The sequence below is a fragment of the Pteropus vampyrus genome, unplaced genomic scaffold (assembly GCF_000151845.1).
Source record: "Pteropus vampyrus isolate Shadow unplaced genomic scaffold, Pvam_2.0 Scaffold287, whole genome shotgun sequence".
In the NCBI taxonomy this organism is placed as follows: domain Eukaryota; kingdom Metazoa; phylum Chordata; class Mammalia; order Chiroptera; family Pteropodidae; genus Pteropus; species Pteropus vampyrus.
Genome location: NW_011889068.1, coordinates 434,691 through 448,609, shown reverse-complemented (window position 1 = coordinate 448,609; position 13,919 = coordinate 434,691). Strand labels below are relative to the sequence as shown.

At 34.0% G+C, this 13,919-nt stretch overlaps 1 protein-coding gene across 1 annotated transcript in view; it reads left to right on the top strand.

The window, feature by feature from the left end:
* The window catches only part of RGS22 (regulator of G protein signaling 22), a 185,638-nt gene that overhangs the window by 153,301 nt on the left and 18,418 nt on the right, over positions 1-13,919 (top strand). The window contains exons 21-23 of the mRNA XM_023521020.1: positions 486-647; positions 4,348-4,527; positions 8,059-8,217. Coding sequence (XP_023376788.1) covers positions 486-647; positions 4,348-4,527; positions 8,059-8,217 — 501 coding nt within the window. The remainder of the gene's footprint in view (positions 1-485; positions 648-4,347; positions 4,528-8,058; positions 8,218-13,919) is intronic.

Sequence of the window (13,919 nt, the reverse complement as noted above, 5' to 3'; positions counted from 1 at the left end):
AAATTTTGAAAAAATATCTTGAATGCTCAACTGCTTTTATTTTATAAAAGGCAGAAGAATATGTTAATATATAACACATGTAACATATGTAATGATAAAATAATAACATAACAGTGTATATCATAACATTAATACTTTGTTCTGTTTAAGCACAGAACTCATACTATGCACTAAAATGTAGTTTTTCACCATAGTCTCAAAGTGTAATGATTGTCAGCATTCTTAAACAATGTAGTCATATGTTCTAAATCACCCAATCATTCCTTTTCCTCTCTACCTCTTAAAAAAAATGATGCCGTAAAAATATAAAGGAAACAAGGGGAGAGGAACAGAGGAGGAAAGTTGCCAAATTCTGTTGTATCCATGCCCAAAACTTCAACAGCTTAAAATTAAAGAAGATAGAATTTGGTGATTTTTAGTCTAATAAATGACTTTATTTACTTTTTAAAACACAGCTAATTTTCTGTACTCTCTGTTTTGAACAGCCTGTGGAGAGTAAGTGGATATCTTCATCTTGCGAAATCATTGCTTTTCGTAAAGCATTATTGAATCCAGTTACCGCAAGACAATTTCAACGTTTTGTGGCTCTAAAAGGAGATTTGTTAGAAAACGGGGTGCTCTTTTGGCAAGAAGTACAAAAATATAAGGTATTGTATTAGGAGCTGGAGAAAACCACTTCTTTTTGAGGAGGATATGCATTAACATATCAGATTATTAACTTTATGGACAAGATTTGTATAAGCTATCCCAATTTTGCCGTCTTCATACCAATATGTAAATATTGAGGTGTTTCTTTTTCTATGTTAGATATGTTATTATTATACAATGAAGAGTAAGGGTGAGCCCTAAAACGATAGTACAGATTTTTCAAGGTAGTCCCATATAGTATGATCTAATGTGAATCTTCCTTATCTGTAAATGTACTATATACATTGTTCCATGAAGAGATCCATATTCAGTAATTTAACTAAGACCTCTTTACAAGAATTCCCAACTATATTCATAGCAAGAGTAATCAAAGATAGTGGATTATAGATAAATAAACCGACAGAGATGAGAGAGGCTTTTCTGTTAGAAAGAATGGCCAAATTCTTAACAAAATAAATAAGTTAAGTAGTGAGGTTCAAAAGCAGTTTATTTTCAGGCTTAAGTGTTAATGGACTCACATAGAATCTTTGCATTGAAGAGGAATAAAGGACTTTCTAGGTTTTACGATCTGGACTTGAATTCAGGAATGTTGTCTAGAAATGCCTAAGATTAAGCATCCAGTCTCTGCTTAAACACTCCCAGCGGTAGCAGGCTCATTTCCTTGTAAGCAGCCTATTTTATCCCATTATGAAAGTAAGGAATAAAAAATAAAACTGGAATTTAAGAGGATAATGCTTTCAATTGGCCTATAATTTAAGTATATATTATGCAGTACTAATACCCTGCAACATATATATCCTATATGTTAGTAGTTACTCAATCAAATCTACTTCCACATTTTTCTAACATACCATGAAACTGTTTTTTGCCCTTTTCTGTTATCAAATTTTTGTACTATTCTCAACTTAGAAATTTTCTCAGAAAAAAATATTTTGAGAGAAGTTTTTTTTTTTTTCAAAATCTGTCACAAGGGAAGTAATATTAAAATAAATTTTTGAGAATTAGAAAGGAGATAGAGTCTGTTTTCCAGGATAGGCAATTATTATGAGTGGGCAGAAGTATATTTATGCTAATATGAATATGAGTAAGCCCAACCCTGATAAGACAAGAGATAATGAGATAAATCTTGAAAACTAAGTATTAAAAACCATAGACTCATATATAGTCATCTCTTAGTTTTGTGATGATTCCTTCTTTAAGGCTGCCCTCAGTCTTCATTTAGATATCCTTTCTGCATCATAGAATGGAGGATATATAATACTAAGTAGCTATTAAAAGGAGTGAATTTGTTCATTCAGTAAGCATTTATTAAGTATCTAATGTGTCAGCCATTATGCTAGATTGTAGAAATGAAAAGGTGAATATAACGCATCGCCTTCCCTCAAGGAGGGAGACAGCTATGAAAATAAATAGCATTAATTATGTTCCGTGTTCTAACTAGGTATTCCCACAGAAGAGGGGATGATGCAAGGAGGGCAGTAGGTCAGGGAAGTGTCAGCAGAAGGGGTGATTTTTAAACTGGGTCTTGAAGGACTTTGCCAGGCGGAAGGCATTCCACTAGGCAATGTCTTACTGAGCTCACTTTTGTGTGGCTTACTCTTATTTAATGTTTCCTATCTGCCAGGGATTATCTTATTGCTTTTCATATATTTATTTATTCTTCATAAGAATTTTATGAGGTCAGAGCTATTATTCTCATCACATTACAGATGAAGGCACAGAAAAATTAAGAAAGTCTTGACATCGTATAGCTAATTAAGCAGTAGAACCAGGGCTTTCTGTTGATAAACCTCGTGCCCTTAACCACTAAGTGATGCTCCTTCCCAGTAATGACTGAAGTAATATGCAAAGAGATGGCTACAGTGATCTTACCCGAACATTTTCCTCGTTTGTGAAAAATTGGAAAGAACCCAGATATTCAACAACAGAAAGCTGGTTACTTAATTATGATACATCTACATAATAGAATACTCTGCAGCCATTAAAAATTATGCTGTAGGAGAATAATCAATAATGGGAAAGATAGTCTTTGATTTTTTAAAACCCAGCTACTGGGAAACAGTATGATTTAATCTAAGTGTGTGTGTGTGTGTGTGTGTGTGTGTGTGTGTGTACACATGCGCACGCACATGCACAGGGAAAAGACTGGAAAGATTATGTTCAGCAAATACTTATTGAGCACCTACCAAGAGCCAGGCTAAATCCTGAGGATATACTATGATCAAAACAATCTTCCCTCGTAGAGCTTACAGTGTCATAGGAGGGACAGACAATTGATAGACAAAGCAATTATAACACTGTGATTAGTGCAATGGTGGAGGAAGCACAAGATGCAATGGACATCTCTCCTGGACTGAGGAAGTCACAGAAAGCTTACTAGAGGAAAGTGTGCTTAAACTGAGACTTTAATGACAGGTAAAAATTAACTAGGCTAATGGTATAATAGGGTAGAACAATTAGAAAATAAATAAATTCTGATTCTGTCTAGATTCTGTTCCTTCGCTTTCAAAATTAACACTGTATAACTCCACAAATTTTTATTTCACAAGCCTTACTTACATTCCATTTTTATAAACTAGAGTCATCAGATAATTATATATGATAATATCACTAGTAATGCCAAAAAAATACATTGTTTGATAACACACCAAACATTATGCATTTTTTTGTGGAGATGCTAAATTAAGTAGAAAAAAATGCTAACTGTTGTCTCAGTGTAACATATCAAACTTTTTCATATATAACTTATGCCAAACTGTACGTCAAATTTTATATGGCAAGCATTAGAATTTTCCTTTCTTTGACAGTGTCTATAAGACATGTTATTATAATGCCCATCATATAGTGAGTACCTAATAAATGTTGGCTCATTTCTGCCCTAGAATTATATTTTCAAATTTGTGTGCTCTCTAGTGATTTAGAGAACAATATCTTTGACAGAGAAATGCCAAAATTCAAGCAAAGCTACCTCTTTACTTTAAAAAAATGATAGTCCCACATCTGTGATATAAAATTGGGTCTTTTAAATGTACAATCATTATTTTTACATTCTTTAGCAATAAAGAGCATAATGTAATAGGTTAATTGAAAAAACATAGATACTTAGAGATGCATACTGACACCATCACCACCAGCATTCTGCTTATGTAGCTAGCCTTTTTGAGCCTAAATTTCCTTGGTGTTAAAGCAATTATGGTTGAGAAAGCTTTTGCATCCATCTGTAAGTTTAGTTAGGTGCTCGTTCTCAGTGCTGTCCTAGAACCTTGTATATACCTTTATCATAGCACTTATTAACTATCTCAAATTGGAGTAACATGCTTTCATGCTTCTCCTCCAGTTGACACTGAGCTTTTAAATGGCAGATACTGTGTCTTGGGGCATGCATACCTCAGTGTCGGTCATATAGCAGGCACTCAATATAAAATTGTTAAATGACTCAAAGATCTCTTTCTTTGCCTGGAAGAAGAAGCAATCTGGATTAAATGAAACCTGTATTTACCTATATTCATCAAAGTCTTAGGTTCCTCAAACCTAAGAGAAATAGAAGCTATGATTTTTTGATAGCCTTGGCATGTCCCAGTGCCCTCTTTACCTGAAATTAAAATGTGTGTATTACCTGAAGGATATATTGACACAATTCTATAGAGTGTTCTAATGATACATTAACTATATATTGTTCTGTCTTTCCTACTTGTCCAGGACTTGTGCCATTCTCATTGTGATGAGTCCATCATCCACAAGAAGGTCATGACTATCATCAACTGCTTTATTAATTCCAGTATTCCGCCAGCTTTACAAATTGACATTCCTTTAGAGCAAGCTCAGAAGATTATTGAACACAGGAAGGAGTTAGGACCATACGTATTTAGAGAGGCACAGGTAAGAGATCATGGCATATGGCTGAGCATATTTGAAAATAGATTTGACAGTCTAGATATTCTTGTAAAGCTTTTGCATTATTGATATTTGGCAAGGTTCCAATCCTCCTACTACTGGGATTTCTTCTATTTAATTTACAAAATCTTTGTGTATACACCAGAACATAAGAAACTGGTAATTGACATTTTGTTGTTTATAATATACAGCAAATATAATTATTAAATAGTGTACTTTGACTTTCCATGGTTATCATTTTTTTGTTTCTAATTTATAAAACTCCAGCTAATTCCCCGTTCTTTTCCCACCATTCATATTTCCTTTTAAAATATCTGCTTCCACAAAAATGTGTGAAATATGTGTGCCCCAAGATTTGTGTATTTTTAAAGATTGGAATATTCACATAGCTCATAAAATAAGTGAGAGGAGATTTAAGTACCCGACCAACATAAAGTACACAAACTCATGAAAGGAAAACCGTGCCTGTTAACCTGCTCAAATTACTTCTTTTTAAGATAAATAATAGAAAACAGTGATTTGGTGAACATAATTTATTTGCATTTTGAAAAGCCTTTTAGTGATGTTGTTCCTGAAAAATGATTAAGAAAAATAAATTATAATAGAGGTAATAGAGAAGGCCATGTCATGATTTAAGTGATAGGAAACAGAGATTTAGGGTATGATTGCCCTTGAGCATGGAAAAAGGCCATTATTCCTTAACATTCATTTGTGAGCCAGCTGTGTTCTAAGTCCCTTAAGGAACTGAAAGTGGACTCACAATCCAAATTATGCATTAAAATAGGCAAAAATGTAGAGGAATGATTGAGGATGTGCTAGAGAGAAATAGAGAAAACATAGGGCCAGAACTGTAGCATCTATTAATGAAAAGACCTTAGAGATCTTGGCCTAGCCCAGGTCTCCTTATAGCTAGGCCCGGGCTTATCCATCTAGATCAAAGTCCTCAAATCTGATGATGACTGTCTGGAGCTGCTTACTCCGGTTGCTTCTGCCATGCTGCCCAGGGACTGCAGCGGTGAACTTTATTGGAATCTTCTAGTTTATGCCTTCTACCTGATTTCTTAAAATGGAGTCCTAGACATATCTTAAATATGGACTCTGGAGCACCAGAAAATAAGAGAATATATTTTTAGGGGCCTTACTCCACTAAATCTATTATTTCTCTTGTGTTTCTGAAAGAAGCTCAGAGAATGACATCGCTCCTACCCAGGTACACAAGCTAGAGATCTGGTCACCAGCCTCAAGTCTTCTCTCTCCTTCATTCCCTTGTCTCCATATCTTCATTCCCTAAAATGTATCCCTTTCTCTCCTTGTTATCTGTCATTCTATCTACTTTTCTCTAACTCGGTGCCACTACCTCGGTCCCCATATGCAACATCTCACATTAATTACCAAAATTCCCTGTGTCTAGATGCTCTTGAAACCATTTAACTCACTGCGGACAGAGCCATCTTTTCTAAAATGTATATCTGATCATGTCGCTTCTCTGCTTTCCATTTCAATTACTCTCCATTGTCCTCAGAATGAAGACCATACTCCTTCCTACACATCTCTATCTCCCAGTCTTACTTCCATAAAGATGCCTTATTCTCTTTCCTCCTGAGCTTTTTACAGTATCTTCTATTCTTTCTGTTTTTATAATAATACTTATTACACAAAATTGAAAATGACTGTTCTCATGCCTGACTTTCCCATTTAGAATATACGGTGTTTGAGGGCAGGGACTCTTTCTTATTTTCCTTTGTGGCCTCAATGCCTGGCAGAGGAGAGGCACTCAGCAACATTTTGAACACATGAATGAGTGATGTGCGAAGAGATCTATCACGACAGAAAGGAGTAAAATCAGATTGGAAATGAGAGCAAAGCTGAGTGAAAGAACTAAGTAGTAACTTAAAAACTGTGGCCTGCTTTAGTATTATTACAAGTGTAGACTGTGCCTATCCCCCACCCGTACCCCTAGTAGCTTGAAAGTTGTCATCACTTAGCCAAAGTTCTTATCACTGGACCTTTTTACTTGTACTAAAGCCATTGTCCACCTGCTGGCAGTGGACAAAGCTCTATATTTATTAAAACATTTTCTTACCCACAGTTTGGTTATCTTTTAAGGTTCTGGAGGCACAGGGTAATTTTCATGAATAACATGTGTTATTAACCTAAAATCTTAATTACAATTTTTAGGAATAGAGCAATTTTATGTTTGCCTTTAAAATTTTTTCTTACTTGGGTGACTTCTACTGGAATGCCTTCTAGATGAAAATAAATATATTTGAGAGTTGGGAATAACTCAGGTTTTGGAAAGACAACTGAAAAGTAAGGTCAATAGTTGGTAAATAAAGGAGGGAGAGTATTTAAGTTTAAGAAATTTATATAAAAACTACAATGATCCCTGAACATTGGAGCAAGGGATTACCTAATCCCTTGCAAGGCAGGTAAATTAAAAAAAAAAAAAATTTAAGCCTGCATTTATCAAATAAAGTATATTTAGCTTTTGTGTTCACAATCCCAAGAGGCTACAGAATTCAATGACAAAGTTATATTTTAAAAGGAGTACATGCTTTTAGAATTACTAATAAAATCCATGTACAGAAAAGAGGTGTGATGAAGTATGCTAATTCAAGACTCTGTTGGTCACTGCAACATTTTCTTTTTTAAAATTCCTCTTTTCCTCTGAAGAGTTGGCTTGGAGCCTAATGGGATGGTTCATTTCTCTCCAGGGCATTAGGGAAAGGCCATTCCTAGCAACAAGATGTTGGACTTGATCTGATGTGGCAAGTCCTACCTTCTTGGAAGTAATGTATGTCTCTGGAACTAATGGAGAAACTTGGCATGGGAATTTGAGCAACAATTCTTATCTCTATAAATATCACAATTAATCACTTACTGTAGTGTGTCCTCATAGAAAGCATTTGTCCAGGATACCACTCTGCTTTTTAAATGTTACTTTTCTTGCTCTCACATAAAAGAGAGATTGTATCATTTAAAAGTTACTCAAGATTTATTCTTAGATCTGCAACTTTGTTTAAGAGCTTTTCCAGAGGCAAAATGGTATTTCCTTTCTCTTAAGAGAAAGAAAAGGGGTGGGGGGAGGGTGGAGAGAAGTTCCCCTTGATGAACTGAATATTTGAAATACTTGCATCAAACAGCAGAGTGTGCGACAGATTAACTAGTGTATGTTTTAAAAGAAAATATAAATTTCTTATTTAAAAAGACCTAATGGATTCTTTATTAATACAATCAATTGGTTAGGGAAACATAAAGAATAAAGTGACTTTTAAGTGTATGTAAGTATATGTTTTTTTTTTTCTTTAAAGAAAGACTACTCATTGGTAGTAAAAAACACTGATGATAAGCATGTGTTGAGCTAAACTATACCAAGATGTCTGGAGACAATAAGTTAGAGGAAATATGCTGTGTATTAAAGATATAATAGTTAATCCATTATTATGGTGAATTAGAGTTTAAATTGGTACAGTTGTATAAAATTATAATCTGAGACATACTTTGTTTTTTATACAGATGACGATTTTTGGGGTTCTGTTTAAATTTTGGCCTCAGTTTTGTGAATTTAGGAAGAACTTAACCGATGAAAAAATTATGAGTGTTTTAGAGAGACGACAAGAATATAATAAGCAGAAAAAAAAAATTGCAGTCATGGAAGACGAAAAATTTGCAAAGGTGAGATGACTTATTTTGGGTTTAATCAGACTTTTAAAAAGGTATTTGATATGTGTGACTTTATAGAAGAATTTAGGCTGCAGAAAAATACAGAAGAGTTATAGAATACAGATTTTAGTGGCTTTAAGCCTTCAGTCAGAAGTTTCAGACTTGGTTCTGAATTCTTTGAAATTCATCTCAAATGTCATCTCTTTCTGTGTGAAGACTTTCTTGACACTCTCCTAGGCAACTCAAGCAACTCATACCCACGGTAGTCATATTCCTCCCTCTTTTGGGGACATTTTATATTGTCTTGTGATTAAGTTTTTATATCTGTCATCCTCACTGGATTGAGATCCTCGAGAACAGTATCTGCTTATTCATCTGTGTCTCACAAACACTTAACACCAGTGTGCAGCGCATGCTCAATTGTTAATCATTGCTTACTGAATAAATCAGGAATTAATTAATTAATTAATTAATTAATTAAAAATGGAAAAAAAAATTCTGTACCAGAGGCAGCACTTTCAGTATTACAATTACAGAATGATACATTGACTGTGAAATTTATAAATATGAATCATAAGTTGTTCAGCCTACCTGTTTTTTTAATTTTATTTTATTATTAGTTTCAAGTGTACAGTACATTGGTTAAACATATATATAGTTTATAAAACAATTCCCCTAATTGCTCTTTCTCTCCTCTGGCTCTCCACCTACATTACATTAATGCTAACTGCATTCCCTGTGCCCGGCTCCCCATCCCTGTGACCATCTATCAACTACTAATTTGTACTTCTTTAACCCTTCTCCATATTCTCACAGTCCCCAACTCCCCTCCCCTCTGTCTGTCACCAGATTGTCTTCTATATTTGTGAGTCTGTTTTTGATTAGTTCGTTCTTTTGTTTCTTAGTTTCTGCATATAAGTGAAATCATACGGCATTTATCTTTCTGTCTGACTTATGTCACTCAGCATAGTAACCTCTAAGTCCATCCATATCGTTGTAAATGGTAGGATTTCATTTTTTTAATGGCTGAATAATATTTCATTGTATATATGAACCATAACTTCTTTACCCAATCATCTGTTGATGGGCATTTAGGTTGCTTCCATATCTTGGCTATTATAAATTTTACTGCCATGAACATGGAGGTGCATGGATCTTTAAGAATTATTGTTTTGGTTTTCTTTGGATAAATACCCAGACTGTTTTCCATAGTGGCTGTACCAATTTGCAATCCTACCAACAGTATATGAGAATTCCTTTTTCTCCATATCCTCGCCAACACGTTGTTATTTGATTTATTGATGATAGCCAGTCTGACAGGTGTGAGGTGATAGCTCATTGTGGTTTTAATTTGCATTTTTCTGATGATTAGTGACCTTGAGTATCTTTTCATATGTCTATCGGCCATCTGTATTTCTTCTTAGGAGAAATATCTTTTCAGGTCTTCTGCCCATTTTTTAATTGGATCATTTGTTTTTTGTTGTTGAGTTGTATGAGTTCTTTATATATTTTAGATATTAACCTCTTGTCAGATGCATCATAAGCGAATATCTTCTCCCATTCAGTCTGTTGTCTTTTTGTTTTGTCGATGGTTTCCTTTGCTGTACAAAAACCTTTTAGTTTGATGTAGTCCCATTTGTTTATTTTTTCTTTTGTTTCCCTTACTCATGGAGGTACATCTGAAATATCAGAAAGTTTACTGCTTATGTTTTCTTCTAGAATTTTGTGGTTTGGGGTCTTACATTTAATTCTTTAATCCATTTTGAATTTATTCTTGTATATGGTGTAAGAAAGTGGTCCAGTTTCTTTCTCTTTCTTGCTGTCTTGCTTTCTTGCTTTCTTTTTTGCATGTATCTGTCCAATTTTCCCAGCACCATTTATTGAAGAGACTGTCTTTACCCCATTCTATATTCTTACCTCCTTTGTCATAGATTAAGTGAGCATATAGGTGTAGATTTATTTCTGGGCTCTCTTCTGTTCCATTGATCAATATATCTGTTTTTATGCCAGTACCATATTGTTTTGATTACTGTAGCCTTGTAGTATAGTTTGATATCAGATGTTGTGATACCTCCAACCACAACAAAATATCACAGACTGAATGATTTAAACAACAGAAATTCATTTTCTCACAGTTCTGGAGACTAGAAAGAAGTCCCATATCAAGTGGCCAGCTAATTCAATTGTTGATGAGAGTTCTCTGCTTTGTTTATAAATGACTGCCTTCTCCCTGTATTCTCATAAGGTAGAGAAACAAAGAGATTTCTTTCTCTTTTCCTCTTATTAGGCCACAATTCCTATGGATTAGGGCTCCACTCTTATGACCTCATTTAACCTTAATGACTTCTCACAGACCCTATCTTCACATACAGTCACACTGGAAGTTAGGACTTTAATACATAAATTTGGGGTGGGGGGTTGCACAATTCAGTCCATAGCACATATTGTGCAACATGTCTTTCTATATCTTATTTTTAAATTTAATTTTGTGTTTTAATTCTACCCACACAGATATACTAGTATCTAGTTTATTCAATTTAATTCCTGCACACTCTTCCATCATATGAATAAATATACTGTTTTTATTTAACTATTTCTCTATTGTCGGATATTTGTTTCCAGTTTTTATCTTTACAAACAGCCCTTCAGACAACTGTAACTATTACTGTAACTATTCGTATGTACAAAAAAAATTGGGATTGCTGAATAGTGTAGAATATGTGCGTTTTTAGTAGAGTATGTGCTACCATTTTGTTTTCTCTGTGAATGTGTCGGTTTATATTTCTACCAACAGTTCATGAGACTACTGCTTTTTCCCACTTGGTAGTCCCCACTTGATATGTTCAGATTTTGAAATTTTTGCCAATCTTAGAATGGCAAATAGTATTCATCATGATAATGCATTTGTTTACATTTTCCTAATTATTAATAAGGTAGAGCAACTCTTCACTTGTTAACTATTTGGCTATTTGGATCAGGATTGTAATGAACCTATTGATCAGTTTAGGGAAAATTTATGTCATAACAATATTGTGTCTTCTATACATAAACACAGTATATCTATATTTGGTTCTATAGTTTTCAATGACATATCTTAAATGTGTTTTATAAAATTTATTCCAAAGTATTTTATATTCAAAATAATGCTGTTGTTATGATATTTTTCAATTTAAATTCCAAATGATTTTTAGAAAAATTTATTTTGAAATAATATCCTCAAAAAGTTGCAAAGATAGTAGAAAAGTCCCATGTACCCTCACCCAGTTTTTCTCAATGGCTACATCTTACAATAGTAAAGATAGGAAATTGATATTGATACAAGATGTATAGTTTTATACCATTTTATCACATGTGCAGATTCAAGTTAACAACACCACCTTCAGGATGCACCACAAAGATCTCCCTTGTGACTAGGACATGTTCACACAATTATCCCTAGTGTCTGACAGCCAGGAGTCTCTTCTCTATTTCCGTGATTTGTCATTCTGAGAATGCTGTATAAATGGAATCATAGAGGATGTGACTTTGAGACTAGCTTTTTTCACTCAACATAAATGCCCTTGAGATCCATCCAAGTCGTATATATCCACAGTTCATCCTCCTTATTGCTGAGTAGTGTTCTATGGTACCTCTATGCCACATTTTAACCATTCACTCATTAAAGGACATTCGAGTTGTTTTCTGTTTTAGGCTATTACAATAAAATATTAATAGAGTTACTCCTTCTTTTTAGAAGTTACTTTCTTCTCTTTTTTTTTTTGTTTGAGTACTTTAATAATAGCTTTACTGAAATTGAATTCACAAAACCATAAATTTACACTTTTGAAGTATACAATTTTGGTTTTTGTGAGTCATGCAATCATCACTACTACTTAATTTTAGAATATTTTCATCATCCCAAAAAGGAACTCTGTACCTGTTAGCTAGCATTCTTCTCTTCCTCCAGTCCCTGGAAGCCACTAATCTACTTTCTACATTTGGACATTTCATATAAATGAAATCATAAAACACATGGGTTTTTGTAATTGGCTTAGTTCGCTTAGTATAATATTTTTAAGGTTCATTCATGTTGGAGGATTTATCAGTACTTCATTCTTTTTATAGACAAATAATATTCTACTGTATGGCTATACTACATTTTGTTTATCCATTTATCAGTTGATGTACATTTGGGTGGTTTCCTCTTTTTAGTTATTATGAATAATGGTGCCATGCAAATTCTTGTACAGTTTTATGTGTGGACATATGTTTTCATTTTACTTGGAAGCTAAAAGCTGAATTGTTGGCTCATGTGATAGCTGTATATTTAACCTTCTGAGGAACTGCCAAACTTCTCCCAAGCTGCAGAACCAGCTTGCTCTCCTTTGGTGTTTGCATGGCTTATCTTTTTCCATTCCTTTGCTTTACTACCTATGTCAATATTTTTTATTTAAGTTTCCTGTAAACAGCATATATAATTATTATTTTTTTAATCTACACTGTCAATCTCTGTCTTTTAACTGCTGTATTTAGTCTATTTATCTTTAATGTAATTATTGATATGATAGTTCTTAAGTCTGCCATTATATTTTTTTGTTTGTTCCTTTTATTTTATTCTTTTCTGTTCCCTTTGTTTTTCATTCCTGTGGATTACTTGAACATTTGTTAGAATTTCATTTTGGTGTATTTTTTTTTGTTTAGATATTTTAGTTGTTGGTTTAGATATTACATTATATATACTTATCACAGTCTATTGGCGTTAATAGTTTACCAGGTTGAATACAGCTTAGAAACCACCTCCCTTTATGTCTATGTCCCTTTCCTGTCATCTGTTTACATATCTTAACTATTTCCTCAATATATATAGAGAACCATCAGACAATTTAATAATTTTTCTCCTCTTTAATTCTGCCCCCAACACCCCACTTCCACCTCTGACCTACGGATGTTGCTGTCTCTCCTTAAGAACTGGATCTCTGAAGGCAGGGCATCTCCTCTCACAAGCTCACAGCACGCACCCGGGTCCTGGTGCTCCTGGGGGCCTGGCACCCCTGGAGCATTCGGGGGACCTGGCACACCCAGGATATGGTTCGTGGCTCCACCTGGGACACGAACCTAGGACCTTCTGCATGTAAAGCAGACATGCTAACTGCTACACTATGGGGCCACCCCCACAATTTAATAATTTTTGCTTCAACCATCAAACATAAATTAGGAAAGTCAAGGGAAAAGAAAAGGCTATTCTATTTACTTTTCCCTATAGGTAAGTATTGTTTCTCATATACTGCTTTCAAGATTTTTTTGTCTTTAGTTTCAGAATTTCGATTATGATGTGTCTTGTGTGCATTTCTTTGGGTTAATTCTGTTTGAGGGTTGCTCAGTTTTTTGAGCTTGTAGGTTAACGTCTTTTGCCAACTTTGGAGAGGAGATTTGTATACATATTACATATGTATATATACACTTTCTGATCTACATATATTATTTTTATGCATATTATATATTACTTATATATATGTATGGATGTGTGTAAAATGATGTATATTAATCCCTATCTATCTGTCTGTCTTCCTATCTATTCAGTCAAATCTCCCTTGGACACATTCTAGCTTAAGTTCTAAGATATTTTTGGCTTTTTCTACAGTCTTCGTTTAAGTTCAAATAACTATCATTTTACATTTTTCATATTTTTTGTCTGTTTGTCTTGAGTTTCTGGATTTATGATTTGGAGTATTCTC